Raw genomic sequence first — 21,822 nt, forward strand, 5'->3', positions numbered from 1 at the left:
CCACATGGAAAATGACAGCTATGATAATCATCGACCTGATGGAGTTGCGGTGAGGGTGAAATGGACATGATGACCCTAGCAGAGCTCCTGACACACAGAGGAGCTCAACATACACTAGTCCTGGCACACAGTAGGAGCTCAATACATGCTAGTCTTGGCACACAGAGGAGCTCAATACACGCCAGTCCTGGCACACAGTAGGAGCTCAATACATGCCAGTCTTGGCACACAGAGGAGCTCAATACATGCCAGTCCTGGCACACAGTAGGAGCTCAATACATGCTAGTCCTGGCACACAGTAGGAGCTCAATACACACCAGTCCTGGCACACAGTAGGAGCTCAATACACAATAGTCCTGGCACACAGAGGAGCTCAATACATGCTAGTCCTGGCACACAGTAGGAGATCAATACAGGCTAGTCCTGGTACACAGTAGGAGCTCAATACACGCTAGTCCGGGCACACAGTAGCTGCTCAGTAAACACTAGTTCTCTTCCCCTTTGCAGCCCCAACTTGGAGACCCAGGTCAGCTTCTGCGACTTGGCCCCACAGCACAAAGCAAGAGGACTTGTAGCTGACACAGAAAAGGAGGGAAGTAACCTCTCTGGGACCAGGAAAGTAATTTTCTGGGGTTGTCTTTCCGTCCCCAACACTTGCCGGGGCGGGAGCCCCTCTGGAGCCATGAGAAGAACCCTGAGTGTTCCCTCAGTCCTTCCATCACGTCACATGGCACCCAGCTCTGCATGGGGGCAGCCGTTCATCCTCTGTGGCTCCCCAGCTTACTGTAAGGGTGACAGCTCATGACACGCCAGTCATTCCAGCCACACCCTCCTGGCGCCTGGGCCAGGGGCCTGTCAAAGCTTGTTCTAAACCAGAAGATCAGAAGAAGAAGAGAGGCGGGGAGGCAGGGCCAGAATGAGAAGCTGACTGTACGTGCTTCATGCCCTGGTCCTGACGTCAGGGTTCCCATCACATGAGCCATGGAGCAGAACTCAAGACTCCTCGGGTGGCTGGGGACCCTTCTCAGGAGATCTGTCCCTGGGTCTTCAAGAAGGTGAAGTTCGCTTTACATGCCAGAAAGCTCTGAAGCACCCTATGTAGGGCTAGACTCAGAAAATGAGGCCAGAGAACCCAACAACTGAAAAGCAGTGATGACCACGGAAACACGGCTCAGGTTTCTAATCTGTTAGGTTCACACTTGGCGCGGCCTTTGGACGTTACTTTCAACCAAGCATCCCGAGCCCCTAAAGTCTAGCCGGGGAGGGTCGCCTTCACCCTGAGCGCAAGAAAGTCTATGATTCTTCTGAAGCAGGAAAACAGCTGTAGGGTTTGAGAACACCAAGGTGAGGGTGCCATTTCAGCAGTGCAGGGAAGACGAACTCAACAGCAGAGGAGGAAGGGCCAGGGGCTCTTGGACAGGGGCGCAAAGTTCCTCAGCTGAGCCATCTGGAAGGCACGAGTTCTCACTTTCCTGCCTCTGGGTGACAGACTGGCTTTAAGTCATTGCGCCGCTGCCTGAGTCACTTTAAACAAGCAACCAGGTCAGGACTTACCTTCCACTGCAGAGAATGGAACCACTGGTCTCGCAGGTAGCTGTTGGCAGCCTGTAACGACAAGAACAGGACAGCAAGGTCCGGTCATCAGCGTTTCAAGGTGAGAGCATTTCAAGGTCAGCATCTGAGTCCCCCAGCCTGCTCTGTGCAGTGTCTACCCTGTGACCCTAATGAGCCTTCTGAAGGATATGCTAAACTGAGCCCGTTGTGTGCAAAACCAAAACAGAAGGGCTAGCTGCGGAGGTTTTTCTGAAAACAAGACATCACTAGCACCATGTGCTTCCGTTGCTGGATATGATAGAGTGACTTCCGGCACTGCTGACTGGACAGCTTTAAGTGTCCTCACACAGCCTGACTCAGGGGCAGGGGAGGGGCGGGGAGGAACTGGCTGGAGGCCTAGGAGTGAGGATGGTCGGGGAGGGGGCGCTGACCGGGGGCCTCCTGTGTATGAGGACTGTTTTAGGATCCTGACTTTTGTTATCCAGAGTCCCTCCTTGGTCCTCACAGCAGCCCTACGAGGTGGCACCTGTATCACTATACCCGTTTCACAGAGGGGAAAAGTGAGACCCTGAGATCTCACCATGAAGCGCATTCAAACCCAGGGCACCCTGGCTTCCACATCTATGCATTTAACCATGACCTTCTCCTGCCAATGGCAGGTCAGTGTAGACAGCACCCAGCAGACCTAGGCTAAACATCACAGCGGAGGGTGGGGAGCAAAACATTCTCTGATCTATCCCACACTAGTTCTGAGTCTTTGACAACTCAGCCTCAATATTCCCATCTGTAAAATGGGGACAAGAACCCTGATTTTGCAGGGATGTTGTGAGAGTCAGAAATTATTCTTGTAGAGGATCTGGAACCGTGCTTGGTACATGACAGGTGGTCACACACCAAAGCAGCCATTGTTATTCTTATTATCATTATCACTGCCACCAAGTCCTCTCAAACACAGTGCAGCCCAAGGCAGCCCTCATGAATATCACTGCCGCTCTCACCTCCTTTCTCAATCTGCTAACAGAACAGCAATGCTATGGTGTTTCATGGGTGCCAGACACAGCTCTGAACCCAACGTATGGACTGGCTCGTTCAGTCCTTACAAGACGGCCCCGTGAAGTTGGTACTGTCAACACGGTACAAATAAGGAAATTGAGACTTTGGAAGTTAAAACTTTCCCGAGTGTTCACAGACACGTGGTGTGGGGCCAGGAACCGAACCCAGGTGGTCTGACTCCTGCCGTAAACCACAACACTGGGGAATCCGGGGTTCCCCATTGGCTATCCCCACCCCGGGCTGAAATGCAGCGTGCATTGCCCACCAGAACCCACAGCCCTTTCTTCACCTGACCCTGCCTCTGACGGTTCCGGAGCTCTGACAAAGGCTGGAGACTCTCTCTAAACACGAATGTCTACCATCTGCCTCGATGCACACAGACACACGCACTCAAGCGTGTACCCCTTTGGTTCACCCTCTTTTGAGGGGATCCGGGTCACACTAGAGATGACCGCCTCCTGTGCCCCAAGTCATCTATGAAACATCAGCCGCTCTCCCAGGTCAGGATCTGGTGCAATCTCTGGCCTTGGATTAATGATCCATTGATCCATTCCAGTAGCAAGTGTGGTGAGGAATCAGGCCCTTGTGGGTGAGCTCAGAGACTCAGGGTTTTGAACCCTGGACTGGACGAATCCACATCAGCCACCTGGAGGCGCTTGAGTCTGCCCAAGTGCCGGGCAGGCAGGAGGCAAGCCCTTCGTGTGACACAGGAGCTCCTGAAGGGCTGAGCCTCTTACAGGAGCAGGATCAAGTCTCGGCTCTGCTGTGTCTAGCGGTGTGACCTGGAGCAAGTTGCTTGATGACCTAACCCTGTGCCCCTGTCCGGGGCTGCGGAGGCCAAAGAGGAGAAGCAGCCCCCGGGACAGACTGTGGCTGGGCTCACTCCCATCAGCACTGCCCAAGCTCCGTTGGTCTTGTGACAATTCTTGTTCATTAGGAAGACAAAATACACCCCTGCTCAGGGAGAGCCATGCGAAGATCCCAAACAATGAGCTAACGCATGAAAAGTGCTTCCTCAGCACGGTGCCTGGCACGTGCTAACGCTCCACAAACAGGGGCCGGCAGTGTCAGCAGCCACGGCCGGGGCTCTGCTGATAAACGCTTAACATCACGCTCTCCGGAACAAAAAGCCCTGATCGTGGTGGGTGCTGATTCCCATGTTGTGAACAATCCACCTTGGCTGATTCCACACCTCCAAGGGGATGCCCCTGGGCCAGAGCTGGGATGAGACGTGCACCATGGGCTCCGGGGCGGGCAGGTGAAAGCCGGATGACCTGGCTGCAGCATATGCCTGCTCCATTTCCATTCCTGTGCTTCTCCACACACCAAGGCGGGCAGAGAGGGGAGGTGGTAAGGAAGATAAGGCCCCTGAATATGTCCCCTCCTAAATCCCTTGTGATTAAGTTAACCTACGTGGCAAAGGGATTCTGGATGTGACCGAGTTCAAGGTCTTGAGACAGGGAGATTATCCTGGATGATCTAGGTGGCCCAATGAAATCACAAGGGTCCTAACAAGAGAGAGGCAGGAGGATCAGAGTCAGGCGAAAGCGGAAGTCGGAGTGATGTGGCCATACGCCAAGGAATATGGGCAGCCTTTAGAAGCTGGAAACGAATGCTCTTCCCAAGAGCCTCCAGAAGGAAAGTGGTCCTGACACCTTGGTTTTAGCCCCGGGACTTGTGTTGGACTTCAGACCTTCAGAACCATAAGAGACTAAATCTGTGTTCTTTTCACCACGAAGTCAGGGGTAATCAATCACAGCAGCAATAGGAAATAAATGCAGGCAGTACAACCAGATCGGATTAATGCTGATGTGAGTTGTTCCATCAGCTCTAAGGGTCCACAGTCGACTCAGGCAGTGACTATAAGCTGCCACTGGCTGGACAGAACAGCCAAGCAAAGACAGAAGGAAGGAGGCGGAAGACACCCACATGTCCCCCTCTCCTGGGTCCACTGGCCCTACCAAGCTAGCCTGCATATATGTCCGACCCTAAGAGGGAAGGGACCGCGCATGCTCTGCCACCACTGTATCACAGGGCCTGGAGTACCAGGAGACCAACAGGTGTTTCCCGGATGAAGGAACAAAGGGATGAGCGGACTAGCAGTTCCTTGAGGACAGGGTCTTCTTTCTGAATCCACAGCCAGATGAGCAGTGCCTGGCTGGGCCAGGGCTGGTCACACTGGAATAAAGGAACACAGAAACAAAGGAAGAAACAGGAAAGCGACCCAGCTGTCACATGTGATAAAGAGTGAACAGAGGAGACTCCCTTCCCCAGTCTCTGTGGCCAAACCCAGCACAGACCCATCCTCCACGACGGTGAGCCCAGCGCTTTCCATCCAGGGCCTCCCTGGCTCTCGAGTCTTAGGGGCCTCTGGCCCTCCTGAGCAGCGTGTGAGCCGGTTCTCTGGCCTGGCCAGCCAAAGGTTTTTGCCCAGGACTCTGGATGTTGAGCAAGTGCTGTAGAGATGGTGCGGGGAGAATTCACCTGGGAGGAACTGGGTCCTGATCTCCCTTCACTGGTGGTGAAGAGGCTACTTCCTGCATGCCCCAACCCCAGCTCCAGGCCATTCTCCACGCTGCCGCTGTCCTTCCAGTACATTCCTTTCCTGCTTAGAATAGCCAGATCCCATTCGGCTGCTGGAACACAAGAGCCCTGAGGGACCCACAGGGCCTCCTGATCCTTGGCCTCTTCTTCCTTCTCAAAGTGGACGCTCTGATATGTTTGCCCATAGACGTTTTTCTAGAAGAAACCAGCATTTCTACAACTGTGGCTTCTCCTGGTCACATCATTCGTGCTCCCGGCATCTCCTCTGCCCCTAGCTCACATCCAGGTGGCTCTGGCCCTGTCACACTGGGTCCAGTCCACTGCTGGGCTGTCGGCAAGGATGGCCATCTGGTATGGCCACACCCCCGGAGACCTCCCACTGAGGTATGGCCACGCCCCCTGAGACCACTCCAGCCCCAGGGGCCTGTCTCTCACAGCAGCACTTGGTACAGACACTGCTACACATCAGTATCTTCTCAGCCCTATCCTTCCAGACGGAACCCTCCGGGTTTCCAAACCTTTCCTCCCAGGGGAGGATGTGACCCCCTTCCCCAGCCACACTTGGCTTTCTGGCCACTTCCGTTCCTCTTTGGGATCACCTCAACTCCTGAAGGTCGGTGTGGCATTCCAGGAAGAAGGCAGGTTTGGGATCATGAGCAGTGTGCAGATCCCAGCTGAACAGGTATGGGACACAGGCTGGCGAACTAAGTGCGACGATGCATGTCGCTGCCAACCACAGAATACGGGTGCTCACTCGGTACCAGGCACCGCAAGAGGTGCTCACACATACGTCCTCTCCTCCTCAACGCACGCCCATCTTATAGATGAGGAAGCCGAGGCTCAGAGCAGGCAGTGGGTTGCCTCTGCCCACCCTGGCGCCTGCCCCTGCCCTCCCCACGCCTCGGCTAGGACCCCATCCCTCCTCCACTCCCCTGCAGCTTCTGGGGCCACACCCTGAAGCAGGCTGCGTGTTTACGTCCCGCCCACAGGACTGGGAGAGGAGGCAGGATCCACGCAGGATGAACTGCGAGTGCTCCAGTGAGCCTGGTGTTAAACAAAAACAGCTGAATGAATTAATGACACATTAGGCAAGGCACGGAGATGCCGGGCTGAGGACAGTCTCAATGCGGAACTCTCCCGCGCCTCCTTCCAGGGAGGCAGAGACGGCCAAGATCTCCCACACACTGCGCCTGGCTCCTTCTGCCCAGCGCAGCGAGAAAGAAAGCTGGCCACGGTCCCCTCCTCACCCCCGTCCAGGCTGGCTGCACTTTGGAAGAAGGCAGAGGCTTCAGCCCTGTTTGTCCACTGTAACAATGAGCATCTTTCCATCAGAGGCCAAGGGGAGTTTAAAGATCCACCTGGTCCAGGGTTCTCAGTCTTTGGGGGGGTTTTTGGACAGACCCCTTTGAGAACCTAAAACAAGCTATGGACTCACACCTATGTAACATCAACATTTATGCACACACACCACACACATACACCATACACATAAAGACACGTACACCACACACACACACCAGACACACACATCATACACCTAAAGACACATATACCACACAGAGACACACACACACACACCCCACACACACCATACAGTTACACATGCACACATACCACAGACACATATCACACAGACACATACACCACACACACACATGCACACATAACACACACACACACATATCATACACATACTCACCACATACACCACACACACAGACATACCACATACACGGACACACACCTCACAGAGACACACAGATACACATGCATGTATACCATATACACAGAGACACACATCACATATAGACACATACACTACACACACCACAGTCACACATATCATACAGACATACATACCAAACATACACAAGCACGAACCACAGAGAAACACACACACACTATAAACACCACATATAAACACAACATACATGCACGTATCACACATACATGCACACACATGAATACACATCATATACATACATTCACACATACCACATAGACACACACCAAGCACACACATTCACACATACCACACTCACCACAGACATATCCACCACACAGACACATACACAGATACAGAGACACACATGTGTACACACACACATGCACAGATATACAGACACACATATACAGATACACATACCCCACAAAGACACACACACACACGCACACACACACACACACACACACACACACACCACCTATCCCACACGCAGAACTGTGTGGGCAGTTTGGGAATACACCATGGACCGTGCGTTAAGGACTCAGCTCTAACGAAACCTTTCCTCTGCTGCCATTTTTCCACTGGGGAAACCAAGCACACACCACACCCCCCGACTTGCTGGGGTCGTCATCTGTGTCTTTTCCAGCTCTCTTCCCTCTGGGCCCACGGCAAGCACACGGGCCATGGGACTTGCTTTCAACAATGAAAAGAACTGATGTCATGCGGCCATCAGGGCCCACGTGTGGAAGCCTTTGAGAGTCCATGCAGCACCTGGCACGCTCCCTTCTCCCACTGACCCACGGTGGACACGTGGCACAAGTGAGAAACAACCCTTGTCATTTCTAGCCACCTAGAATTCGTGGCCACTCATCACTGTAGCAGCCTGCCCTGATCTCAGACTGCCTGTCACACAGCGTGTACTCCCACCAGGAACATTCTGCTGTCACCCCCTTCTCTCTGCTGCCTGCTGGACTCCTACTTACCCTTCAGGTCCCACCCGAAATGCCACCCTTCCAAAGTGACTGTCTTGATGGCACCTTCGCCTTCCCCACCGAACAGGCCATAATGCCTTGCCTGACGCACCACACTGTCCTGGTCTGTCTAGCTGTCCTTCTTCCACAGGCTGTGGGATCTGCGGAGTCAGGAACCACGTCTAACTTACGAACCATCGCATCCATGAAACCCAGAGAAAGGTTTGTTAAATGAAAGACTGGTAGAAGTGTTGAACCAATGAATGAATTGGATGGATGGAGACATGAATGGATGGAAATGCAGGTAAGACAGATGGACAAGCTGAGGCATGGATTGGGGGATAGATGGATGGATGAACGGGGCATCCGTATACCCATTCTGCACAGCAAAGAAAGTCCGCCCGCAACAGACCTTCAAAGAACTCTTAAGCTCTGATTCCCTCTCTTCCCCAAACTGTATTTGACTAAGACTCTAAAAATGATCATGGCAGTGTTTTCTTGAACACTTACTACGTATCAGGCACAGTGCTAAGTATTTTACATGTAATTTCTATGAGCCTCACAATATCCAAGGAGACAAGTATTTGGGTGCAGTTCACAGATAAAGAAAATGAGGCCCGGAGAGGTTCTTCCTGCTATCTAGGGTTCCACAGGCAGAATGTGGTGAAACCTAGGATTTCAGGGCTAGTAGAGACTGGGGTTCCACGGCTAGTTAGAGTTTAAAGTTCCAGAGCAAGTGCCCAGGAGAGCTGGGCAGGAACTCAGGTCTGTCTGACCTCACAGTCTTCTCTCCCTACAATCCAGCCCTGAACATGACGCGATGCATCTGAGCTCCTCAGGGGTCCCGGGACTTGGGTTGGGACGGCTGTGAGCGTTATTTCTCCACAGCAGCTGCCCTGCTGATGGAGCAGGAAGAGGAAGGACTTGGCACACAGGAAACGTCACCTTGAAACTAAGAGGAAGGGCAGAACTTGCCTCTAGGAGAGCAGGTGGAGGCCAATGCAGCCACAGAGGCTGGGACGAGGCTGGGCTGCAAACTGCGTGTTCCTTCAGCTTGTCTGCTTTTGAAGGACAGGGGCTGCTGGGCGATGTCTTGAATCCCAGCACAGGCATCTCTAAGCGGCTTACAAGCAAAGGAAGGCTGAGCAGGCTGCATTCCAGCCTGGGGGAGAGGGCATGCTTCTGCGAAGAGTCCCCATACTGTCCTGCTGGTGGCTGAGGCAAGACAGCCCAGCCCACAGGGTCACTCAGAGGAGAATCCATTCAAACATAGGAGGGGTCCCCCAGCCCGACCCCAAGTCCCCTGCGAGTGGGTTTGGTTCCGCCTTCTCCTGGTGTTAAATCTTTGGAATGCTGAAAGGGCTTGGTGCCAGGCAAATGCTGCCCAATTTCCTCTCCCAAACTTGCCAAGTTCTTTCTCATTGTTGTATTGTCTCGAGAGGTGAGAAAACCAGCCAAGGGTGCATTGTGAGCAACCTTTTCCAAGTTCCCCTTACCCAGCCCAATTTCTTAGGGAAAAGCAGCTTCCTTTCTTACGGGAAGCTAGAGAGAGAGACCTTTCTGGTGCTTTCCAGACCGGAAAGGTCCTGCTCTCTACCTTCCAGTAAGAAAGGAACCCACCCTGTCCCTGCCCTGCTGCCAGCGTTTGGGCTACACAGTTGCCCTGTCTGCTTCAGGACTTTCCGGAACATCGGTGAGACGAGCCGAGTCCCGGAACCCATCCCCGAGAGAAGCAGACGCTCCCGGGAGGAGGGTCTCCCTGCTCCTATCTAGCCTGAAGCCTTGTTTGTGGAGCAGTGGCTCTGTCTGATTTTTGCTGATGAGCAGAAAGTCAATTTAGAGGCCGAATCCCCCGGAAGATGATCTGCACCAAGTTGCTCTCTAGTGCCTGCTACCCCAAACCAGGGGCCAGTGAGGAGCACCCCCATGACATTTTGGTGACACTGTCTGCATACTTACATGGTTGGCGTCCCCACAAGAAAATGCTAGCAGAAAGGGCGCTAAGGGAGGAAACAGGATAAACAGGTCCTTTCTGCAACCAGGGATTCTAATAAAATGGCATTAGGGGAGCTCAGGCTGAAAACCACAAAGCATCCAAAACACACCAACCGGACCCATGCTGGAAGGCTGGGCGTCTCTGCCTGGCAACTCAATCCTGCTGGCAGATTGCTCTGTCTCAGAGTTGGGGCTGAGGGACATGGGGCCAAATGTCCTCTCTGCCTTCCATGAAGGACCAGGTCAGCTTCTCCAGGTCCACAAGAGGCACTGATTCAAATTCTCTCAAAGCAAGAGTTTTACAAGGAGGTCCTTAGAAGACAGAGAGAAAGGAGGAGGAGGAAAAGAGAAGGGGGAGGGACCCAGGGAGGACTGGGGACGGGCTTGTCGGTGGAGAGAGCCCTGGAGGAAGGACGTGTAAGAGGAGTCCAGAAGAATGAACCACGGCAAGAACTGAAGACACAGCAGGAGACGGAAGGGGCAGGGAGGGGAGAGAGAGATGGAGAAAAGGCATCAGAGAGACAGAGGAAAACAGACATGCTTGGATGCGGAGAACCTGAGCGGAGACGGAGAGAGAGCGGCCAGCCTGGGGTAGGGAAGGGACACTGGCCCTCTTTGGGCCCTGCCATCACCCTTAGGTAGAGATACCTCGGAGCTGTAATGCAGCAGGTTGAAGACCCAAGATCAAAGAGCACCCTGTGCCCCCAGGCAATTTTCTCTGGAGGGGGTCAGGTGCCTGCAGCATGAGGTCAAAATGAAAAGGCCTGGAGGCTGGCACCGCTCCACAGAACTTCGAGTGACAATGGAAATGGTCTTTATCCGCCCAGTCCAATGCAGCAGCCTCTAGCCATGTGTAGCCTGTGGGCACTGGAGGTGTAGCTGAGGGCTGAGGAATCGTGTTCTTAATCTGATTAAGTAAATTAAATCCAAATGTGAGCCTCCATGCGTGGCTGGTGGCAGCTGTGTTGAAGGCATCTTTACTCCTCGGTTGACTAGGAGCACTCAGGTGATGCTGTTCCGACATACTGTGGCCCATGAGGGCACCCGGCTGCTTCCTGGTCCCCCCTCCCACCCTGGAGCAGGGAAGATCTGTCCCCAGGGCCACAGGGGTTGTTCTCAGTGACACCATGGCTCTAGGTTCTAATACAGTGTGTTGTACCTGAATCAGGACAAAGAAAAGACTCTCAAAACAGAGAGTCCTGCCACCTGTCACAAAGGGCACGTGAATACAACCAGCACTGAAAAAGCCCTGAGCACCGCCCCGGGGGCCAAGCGCACCCCACCCTACCTTCCCTAGAAACACATGGACTTACCAGCCCTGTGCACAGAATTAGCCAGCCACAGACCACGCATGCATCATGGTGGGCAGAGCAAGGGGGTGAGGACGAGAAGAAAGCAAGGGAGAAGCTGATCCAGGTCCACCTCCCCTGATGGAAATGGCAGCCAGGAAGAGAACCACAGGGGCAGGGGCTGCACCCACCTGGGTCCCCGGGGGTAAGGGGTGGGAGAGCGAGTCTGCTGCTCCCGCCCTAGCTCGGAGTCCGCCTCTGGAGCTGAGGAGCTGCAGGCGGCCTCCTCCTCCTTTTCCTCTGTCCTCTCCTCTCCTGCTCCTGCCTCTGACTGTGCCGTCCCTGGGAGCAGGGGGCAGCGAGCGAGGGAGATGCTGGAGCAGCTGGAGGTCCCCCGCCCGCTCGGCTCCTCGGCGCCGCAGGGGCAGCTCTGCCCCGAAGCCCTGCCGGACGAAGCAGCCAGGCGAGTCATCACAGCTGGGCCCGTGGCCACGGCCGGGTTAAAGGGACATTCCAGGCGCTGCCTCTCTGCCTTTCCGCCTCACTGCCCCTCCGTCCCTGTGGCGAGTGATGCTCTGGCCTCCCTTGGGGGCCAGGGCTGCCCCTCCAGCCCTAGAAGGAGTGAGTCCCCTTTGCTGGTGGACCAGGAAGGTGGGGTCTCAGAGCCTACTCTCCTCTGACTGGACTGTTTTAAGGGGCTCCCCCCGCCTCTTTGTCATGCACAAATCTAGGTCCCTCTGCCCTGTCACCACACTGATTCTGCGAATGTCCCTCTACCCCTTCAGAGCTTTCAGTGGCTCCCTATTGCCTTTGGAACAGTCCGAGGCTTCGTCACTCGCTGGCAAGGCCTAGGTGACCTGGCCATCGCCCAAGAGGTCCAGATGCATCCCCAGTCCTGAACTCCGCCGCCCCTTCTCTTCCAGCTGCAAGGAGGTCCCCCATATTCATGCTCTGTACACACACCCCCTCTGCCCAAAGTGTGTGCCCCCTGCCCCACCACGCTGGCACACTCCTACTCACCCCTCTACACCCAGTTCTAATGCTGCCTGTCTAGGGAGCCTGACTGCCCGCCCCCCACCCCCCACCATGAGACAAATGAGTCTCTCCTTCCTCTGCGCTCCCAGTGCTCTGGGGCTGCCTCTATCTTAGCCATTATTTCAGTAATCATTGTTTATGGCCCTGTCTCCCCAAGGGCTGAGGGGTTCTTCACCCATGGGGCCTCCGCCAGCACAGGGGAGATGCTACCTCAAAGCTCTGTGATAGCAGGAAAATCACTGGGGTGGGATATTCTCTGGCATTCCTATCTCTCTGTTGGCCACAGAGCCCTGTGACTGCCCAACCCATCTCCCACCCCAAGGGGGCTGGCACTAACCACCTCCTTCAGGGACTTTGTGCTATAGGCATTGGAAGGGCAAGAAGGAGGAGCAAGCAAGCCGGGGGTGGTGGCTAATGCCTGTAATCCCAGCACTGATGCCCACGAGTTGGGTGGATCACGAGGTCAAGAGTTCGAGACCAGCCTGACCAACATGGTGAAACCCCATCTCTACTAAAAGTACAAAAATTAGCTGGGCATGGTGGCGCCCACCTGTAGTCCCAGCTTCCTGGGAGGCTGAGGCAGGAGAATCACTTGCACCCCGGGAGGCGGAGGTTGCAGTGAGCCAAGATCACGCCACTGCACTCCAGCCTGGGCGACAAACCAAGACTCCGTCTCAAACAAATAAATAAAGGAAAAAAAAAAAAAAGGAGCGAGTGAAGAGGCGGGGGGCTGGCAGAAGAAGCGTCTGGCAGGAAGGTGAGACTGACGTCTATCATAAAGATGAGAGGAGAGAAAGAAAGGACAGAGAGAGGAAGGCTTTGCTGGCTGTAGGGGTGAGGGCGGACGGAGAGCAAAGCAGAGAGAGCGCAGTGGGACAGATTCACCAAGAAGAAAGCAGACGGGGGCGGGCCTCTGAGAGCTGACAGTAAGGGACGGGACTTTCCCAACAGCTCAGTATTCCTCGGAGGCCAAACTGGGTGACTCTCAGCCCAATGCTGTCACACCATCCAACGGCCGCTAAATCTGAAATAGGTTTTGAGAGAGCATCTCTTTGCACTAAGAGAAAGTTTCCCTAGAGAAACAGGTCAGAAATAAAACGATCCCCAAAGAAAAATCAAGGCAGACTTTTTTGCACTGATAAGAGCGTAAGTTGTCTCTAGATGAGGGGTGTTTGGACTCAGGGTTCCTTCTGGGAAGTGGGCTGGCTCCCCAACATGACAGAACACGTCTTAGGTATGTGTGACCGGGGCCGGGGTTGTCAGTCACTTCTCCATTTGCAGTGGACCCACTCACCGCCTGTGTGTGGGCCTGGCGGGGCTTCCAATCAGAGTACCTGGGCCTTGCCTGAGGTCAAGGGTTGGGGAGTATTCCAGGGGAGGACATTCCTGGGGGCTGAGCGGGCACACAGCACAGCCAGTCAGGATTTTCCATGAGATTTTCTAAAAGCTACTGGAAAGAAAAAGGGCACTCACTCTTACGGCTCACAAGCTCTAAGAACATGGCTTTGGGCTCCCGGAAGCTCATCTTTCCTACCACACGGTGAGATTCTGCCAATGAAGCCAATGTGTTCTGCCAACACACAGAAGCACGGCCAGGACATGGAGAGAGAGACCCGGAATATTAATGATGCCACCTGACCCCTGGATCCAGCAACACCTGAAGTCCTCTCTCTGACTTTCCAATTATTTTAATAGTTAACAGCATTAAACTCTCTTTTTGTCTCACTAGTTAGAATCATGTTTGTGACATTTCCAACCAAAAGTCCTGACCAGTACATACAGAATGCACTTTTTTCCCCAAAAAGACAGCTTATACTTCTATCAGTCTCAAAAGACTTAGATCAATAGCAGGATGTCAGAAACCCCCTCACTCGAAGTAAACCAAAGAGGTAGTTATCTATTGCTCCTCTGCTGTTCACAGCCTTCTTGGGCCTAACAACGCACCTGTATGCCTCAGTTTCCTCATGTGTAAAATGGAGATCATAAAACATACTTATCAGGTTGATTACAGGAACTAAACAAGTCACCTGAAGAGTTCCTGCTGCAAGCGAGCAGGAGGCGCTCAGGCCAGGCACAATCCCCCTTCCTTTTCCCCAGTCAGACCCAGTTTACGGTTTTCTTATACTTGGAGAATAAAATCACCCAAAGTCAATCGACCTTTCGTCTTGAGAGTGGGCTGGCTCCCTCCAAGGGAAACGAGGGGAGGGCGAGTGCAGGGGGGGAGGGAGAAGAAACTGCTTGTTCATGTTTATTTTTCCTACCTGCAGTAAGACAGTTCCCCCAGGAATCGTGAGCTGTAAACAGTACTTCGGGGCATTCTCCCAGGACAGCAGCTGAACGTCTTCAATCGCACTGTAGGAGACTGAGTTTTCCATGTACCCAGTTGGCTGCAGTAAAAAAAGAAAAAGAAGAGACACACGTTGGTTACAGGCGAGGCATGACGTCCGCATCTCAGAAGGTTCCTGGAAACATCGCTCCTCTGGCGACAGGCACATGGAGCTGGCGCAGGAACTCAGCGCCTCTGGGGGCCAAAGGAAGCCTCCCGTTTCTGGCTGGCCATATCCAGAGGTAAGGGGGTCCCCTGTCAAACTCCACCCACACGTTTGGAGGTTCAGAGTTGGGAACAGAGTGGGAGCAGGTAGAGGGCAAGGACTGAGGCACTGCTGCTCCTGGTATCCTCCAGGACAGCACAGGGCACAGCCAGAAGCCCGCCATCCCTCACCAGCAACAAGCCACCACCTTCTCCTGCCCGGCAAGCACTGACCTCCCTTCCTCCTCCTCTCCCTACAGATACGCGTCCTCCACCCAGCCTCCAGAGCCACGTTTCGAGATGGCCAACTTCCTATCCCCACTCCCCTACTCAACATTCTTCAATGGCTCCCAATGGCCCAGCCACAAAATCCACACTCCCATCCACAGCTGACAGCGTCTCCCTGTGCCCACCCCTGGCCCTGCACCATAGCGACATCGCTCCCTTGCCACACTCCTCATTCTGCCCTGCTGATGGTGCCTCAAACTCAACCTGTTCCTTGTCCCAGAAACACCACAGCCCCATACCTGCCATCTGTGCTTCTACTGTCCCCGTCTCATCTCAACTGCACTTTTTGGGGCAACGCACACCCTCCAGACCCATGACCCACCCAGGTGGCACCCTTCCCTGTGTCCTCCCTTTCCGGGGCTCACCACACCCTCTTTTATTATTTATAGCTTTATTCAGTGTCATTATCTGTTGGATGTCTGCCTTCGGGCCAGGTTGCTAGCTCCCTGAGGCCAGGGCCTAGGTCTGTCTTGGTTCCCACTCTCTCCCTAGTGCCTGGCCGACGGCAAGGGCTCAACAGCATGTGTTGAAAAGAATGAGAAAGGTTATCATTATCAGTCATGAGCAGTGCCAGGCAAGAGAAATCCACAGCCACCCACCATCTCTGAGTGAGTCTTGCTGTCCTGAGAAGGCACCAGGTGACCGAGAGACACACTGGCCACCAGGAACCAGAGGAGCTAGAGCTGTCCTTGCGACTGTAGCTCCAGGAAGCCAGACTTCAGGAGAATCAGGTGAGTGCAGTGCAGCTGAGAAGAGTAACAGCGAACACCTCCCAAGCTCTGGCATGCACCCTGGACACATGGCAATTATTTAATCCTCACAAAGGTCTTGTGGAACAGGTAGCAGGGTCATTCCATCATACAGACAAGGAAGCTGAGGCTCAGGAGGTCACGTGATTTGCCCAAGGTCATCCAGCTAGGAGTGGCATGGCCAGGTTTGAACTCAGCCACTGACTACAGAATCAGAGGCCGGACCTCTATCCTGTGCTGCAAGCCAGAGGCAAAGGCAATTCATCTAATTCCACCATCAAGATGGAGGACCTCCATTAAGTTTGTTAATTTCAGTATGTGTCTGCCAAAGTAGAGTTAAGGTGATGGGGGGGGGGGGGGGGGAGGTAGAAAGGGTTGATGGCTGAAACTGCCTCAATTTCCCTGATGCGATCAATTACTAGGCTCGAAAAGTACAAGGCATTGATCAATTAATTCTTCATTCATTCTTTCATTTATCCGACAGACATTTATGAGCTCCTACTATGTTCCAGGCGCCATGCTAGGTGCTGGAGATTCAGCAGTGAATAAGACCGGAGCCAGCAGGCAAACAGACAACAAACAAAATACCTACATAAATAAACTACTGGAGAGTGGCAGGTGCTGCAGAAAGAATCACAATGGGGTGTGATGACAGGTGGCTGACAGCAGGAGTAAAGTATATCCCAGGCCGGGCGCAGTGGCTCACGCCTATAACCCCAGGACTTTGGGAGGCCGAGGCGGGTGGATCACAAGGTCAAGAGATCGAGACCATCCTGGTCAACATAGTGAAACCCCGTCTCTACTAAAAATACAAAAATTAGCTGGGCATGGTGGTGCTACACCTGTAGTCCCAGCTATTTGGGAAGCTGAGGCAGGAGAATTGCTTGAACCCAGGAGGCAGAGGTTGCAGTGAGCTGAGATCATGCCATTGCACCCCAGCCTGGGTAACAAGAACGAAACTCCATCTCAAAACAAACAAACAAACAAACAAACAAACAAACAAAAAGAACGTCAGTGCAAAGGCTCTGAGATGGAAACAGCTGGCAGTTTCCAAGGAGGAGTGGGTGAAACGGAGCGAGGGTCGGGTAAGTGACGCCTTGGAGAGAAGGGCAGGCCACTCCTGGAGAGGTTGGTAGGTCCACGTAGGGGCTCAGGGATACCTCACAGGTGGCTGCAGGAGCTTTAGCCAAGGTTCACTGGGATTGCTGCACAGAAAACAGACCCAAAAGGAGGCAGTGGTGGCAGGGGACAGCCTGCAGGCTGCTGCACAGGTCCAGGTGAGCGATGAGGCTGCTTGGACCCTGTAATCTAGGGGAGGAGGCAGCCACGTTCATTCTGCCCTTCCCACCAGCGCATTACTCACCCTCAGAGGACCCTCCAGCCACCAATCCAGGCAGCTGCCATGTGTCACCCAAGAAGGTTCTCTTTATATCAGCATGCCTCAAAGTCACACTCGTGGGCCTGCCCTTCACCCATCTGCCCGACTCCAGCGTCCCGTGCACTGCCGTGTTCTCAGTCTTCTGCAGTAAATGACTCAGCCCTCCCAGCATGTCTTGTCCTGAGCACTGCTGGAGAAGCCAGGCCTTGGCAGTTGGTTCTATGCTTATTTTCCTCACCCACATTCAAATATTTACTGTGTTGGTCACTGACTGACTGTGTCCCCTGCTAGTTTAGGCACCGTGGGAGCAGGAGGATTCACCTGCTGTTTCTTGTGTCTAAATGGCACCTGACCTTTAGGAGATGATTACTAATTTCTTACCAAATGAAAATGAGTATCTTACGAAAATAAAGGCAATGTGTTTTGCCTATAAGCACCACCCACAACACACAGGAGAGACGCTTTCTGAGCCTACCTTTGTACGGCCCTGCCTTAGCTATCTTAATGTGGCTGTGATCTGAAGTTGCAACCAAGGCTTTTTGGGGAAAGGCTAGGTATAAATAAATATATACTGTTTTTGTTTTGTTTTGTTTTGTTTTTGAGATGGAGTTTCACTCTTGTTGCCCAGGCTAGAGTGCAATGGCGCATTCTCAGCTCACTGTAACCTCCGCCTCTCCAGTTCAAGCGATTCTCCTGCCTCAGCCTCCCTAGTAGCTGGGATTACAGGCGTATGTCATCACACCTGGGTAACTTTTTTTGTATTTTTAGTAGAAATGGGGTTTCACCATGTTGGCCAGGCAGGTCTTGAACTCCTGACCTCAGGTGATCCTCCCGCCTCAGCCTCCCAAAATTCCAGGACTATAAGCATGAGCCACTGTGCCCGGCCCATATTGTTCTTAAAAAGCAGATGAGCTGCTTGCCTGCTGTCTGAAGCAGCAGCTGGCCAAAAACAGATTTTTTAGGACCAAGGAGACCTGTGTTTGGGCCACTTACTGTGTGTCCTTAGACAAGTTACTGCCCCTCTCTGAGCTAGTTTCCTCTACTGGTTAAGATAAGAATCTATTTAGTAGGTAGAATTCCTGGGAGCATTAAAGGAGATCCAGTTTATCAAGGACTCAGCACAGTACCCAGAACAAACCAGAGTGCAATCAAACAAACTATTGTGAGAAAGATTAAACTTTGCCTCTGGGGTCTTCCTCCACAAACTCATAACCTAGTCTAACCAGGAGAAAAACAGCACACAAACTCTAACCAAGGGACCTTCCTCAAAACTCCTGACCAGTGCTCATGAAAAGCGAGGAAAGCCTGAGCAGCTACACCAGTCAAGAGAAGCCGTGACTTAAAAGTATGGTGGGATCCTGGATGGGATTCTGGGACAGAAAAAGGACATCATGGAAAACCTGAGGAAACCTAATAAAATGTGGACTTTGGCAATCACGTTATCAATATTGGTTCATGAGTTGTGACAGACACAGCACACAGACTAAGATGCTACTAGCATGTGACGCAGGCTGTGAGTGCCTGAGAACTCTGGAACATCCGCGACACTTTTCTACACATCTCCAACTGTCCTAAAAGAAAATGTTCATTTAAAAACAAAAACCAAACTGCCACTGCTGCTACAGTGCTATCACTGGGCAGGGACACAGGAGGCTTACAGGGAAACGGGCTGGACTGGGATCCAGAGCCCCTGAAGGCTGCTGTTCTTTGGACTCAGATACGAGCTAACACTGCCCAGGCACCTCTGCTGTTCTGGGTACTTTCCTGTTGCTGGGACGATTTTACAGATAACTGATAATTCCCTGGTAAGGTGAACATGATGATTAGAGCTCCAGGGAAGGAGATTCCTGTCTGGGGTAGGAGGCTGAATTGGATAAGAGAAAACATTAAAATTCTCCTCCACTGAGGGATGGTAGGGAATCCTGCTCTAAGATGCATAGCTAAGAGAACAGTAAGCAGATTAATTTTTTTTTTCTAAACGTAAGAGCAGTGTAGGGCATACTGTATGATTCCATTTATATGACATCCTGAAATAAACAAAACTACAGGGGCTGAAATCACACCCGGGGTTGCCAGCCGCTGGGGCGGGCGAGGGGCAGGGGGACTTGTGGGGGCGATGGGAATATTCTCTGTATTGACTGTGGGGGCGATGGTACTTGGCTGTATACGTTTGTCAGAACTCACAGATCGGCAAGCTAGAAGCGTGACTCTTACTGTATGTAAATTACAACGCAAACCTGACTAAAAAAGGCAATGCGTGAATACTGAAGGTAATTTGGAAGATGATGAACAGAATAAAATCTCTCCCATAAAAATCCAATCAAGATCACTCATTAGCACTCTGGTGTATGACTTTCCTGCTTATTTTGACATATAATTTTATATAAAGCCCAAATCATAAAGTACATAGAATTTAGTAACGCCTTTTTTTTCATATTATAGCACATAGATTTCCCTGCTCCGATCAGTGAGCTCCAGAACCTTCACTGTAGGAGCTATAAAACATTCCACCAGCATCAATTTCATCCCTGCTCTCACGCCCTCCCCCAGGGACAGTGCCACTGTTTCATTTCATGCTGCCATGCACAACTCCGCAGTGAACATCCTTGTGAAACATGTTTTTCTACCCTATATTTAGGATTATTTCCTTAGGCCAGATTCCCAGAAATGGAATTACTGGGACAAAGGGCAAGAGCATGTTTTACATCGTTGCCAAATTGCTCTCATTAAATGGTTATTAAAGGGAACAGGGGAGCCCTGGCCAAGGCTGAGGGGCCTTTGTCCTGGGCCACAGGCTTGACAGGGCCATGTTAGAAGCAATGAGCGAACCCGGGTAGGTGCTGCAGGGTGGTTCCGCAGGACAGCTCCCTGACTGACAGCCCGCAAGGTGACCACGCCCCGCAGGTACTATAGACGTGGCAGCCCACCAGCTGGGGTTCCCACCCCTGGGGACGCTGCCTTCCATGGGAGTTGGGGAACGGGTCGCTGAACTCTGCCTTTGTCTTTTGGCTCTCAGAGACAGATATGGGGCTAGTTTTTGTGTGTGGGGGGGGGGGGGGGTCTCACATCTGTCAGACCAGAAAGAGATACTTCCCCTCTGCCTGTTTCCAGATGAGCACCCCGTCCAATGGCTCATGACGCTGGATCTGGGCTGGAAAAAGCAGGGCCTGGAGCGACCTCATGAGGGCCCCATGTGAGCAGCTCACCCCCACCAAGGCCTTCAGAACTGACATTCCAAATCAGACACCTCCTTAGACCTACTCCCAGAGTAGGTGGGGAATGGGGTGAGCTGAAAACCCCAGAAACAGCCTTCCATCAGGCCCCTGATGCTGGCACAAGGCCCCCTGCCTGTGCCTTCCCTTGCCTTTCTGGGGAGCCAGCTCCCTCCGGCCCAAATTTGTCTGCTGGTTTCCATGGGGATTCCTCTCAAAGGGAATATGAATCATGACGTCCAGCCTGACTAAAAACATGTCCCGGGGAGGGGAGGAGCTCCCGGACCCCAAAAGAAGAAGCCAGTCTGGAATATCCTCCCGTGAGCTTGCTCCTGAGGCCAGAGGATCTGGGAGGCCAGGGAAGCACTGCCCAATTGGGGACAGGGTTGAGAACAGCAGGCTGCTTGTCATGGGGCATGTGTGGCCCCGACAGCTGGCTGGATGTGCCAGGCTGGAGACAAGTCCCCTCTCTCCCTACATGGGAAGTGGCTTGAGTCATCACACAGGGGACACCCATGCTGCACAGCCAGGGTCCATGTGGCACCATCCCACTGTAAGGATGGATCTGCTGGGCCTGCACATACACCCTGGGGCCTGAGAGGAGAAAGAAGTGGGATGGCAGGGGAGCACCTTCCAGCCTTGCTCAGAGAGTCAAAAACAACAGGACTAAGGACGAGGCTGCCATCACAGGGTCCAACGTAGTGGTGCTGAAAGCAGCTTGATCTGGGAGAAAGGCTTCAGTCCTCACCGCCCCCCGCAGCGCTGCTAAAGTTCAAAATAAAATTCACGTAATGTAAAACTAACCATCACTTACGATGTACAATTCGGTGGCATTTTGTACATTCGAGATGCCGCATCACCATCATCTCTATCCCATTCTGAGACGTTTCTACTCCTCAAAGAAACCCCCACACCCATTAAGTCGCCACTCCCTGCTCCCCCATCCCCAGGCGCCAGGCAGCCACCAGCTTGCTATCTATCTATGGGACTCGTCAATTCTAGACATGTCACATAAATGACATCACATACTTCGTGGCTCTTTGTGTCTGGCTCCTTTCACTCACTGTTTTTTGAGGTTTATCTGTGCCGTGGCATGAATCAAAACCGGATTCCTTTTCACGGCTGACTGACATTCCATTGTAAGGGCAGGCCACATGTTTTATCCGTTCATCTGCTGATGGACACATGAATCGTCTCTAACTTTTGCCTAGAGTGAAGAGCCAGCTGCATGTATCTTTGCTAATGACGACAGAAGGACACCTGCTAGGCAAACGCTACCCTCACTAGCCGCACCCACACGGACATGCACAGGTGCCCCTGGTTAACACTTCCTGAGCAGCTACCACGCAGCTGGCACCATGCCGCGAGCTTTAGATATTTTCCCTCATTTAACTTGACGACAAAGCTGAAGTGAGGAAGCTGTATTTATCCCTGCTATTCACATGCCACAGAAGAAGAAACCGAGGCACAGAGCAGGCGACACCTCACACAGGCCTCC

The 21,822-nt window shown here is 52.9% G+C and overlaps 1 protein-coding gene across 1 annotated transcript in view; it reads right to left on the reverse strand.

Moving 5' to 3' along the window:
* Positions 1–21,822, reverse strand: part of CMIP (c-Maf inducing protein) — a 263,736-nt gene that overhangs the window by 89,941 nt on the left and 151,973 nt on the right. Inside the window, exons 2-3 of the mRNA XM_010348655.2 lie at positions 14,429–14,554; positions 1,555–1,605 (exon numbers count right to left, since the gene is read on the reverse strand). Of these exons, the coding sequence (XP_010346957.2) occupies positions 1,555–1,605; positions 14,429–14,554 (177 nt within the window). The remainder of the gene's footprint in view (positions 1–1,554; positions 1,606–14,428; positions 14,555–21,822) is intronic.

The sequence above is a fragment of the Saimiri boliviensis genome, chromosome 1 (assembly GCF_048565385.1).
Source record: "Saimiri boliviensis isolate mSaiBol1 chromosome 1, mSaiBol1.pri, whole genome shotgun sequence".
NCBI lineage: Eukaryota > Metazoa > Chordata > Mammalia > Primates > Cebidae > Saimiri > Saimiri boliviensis.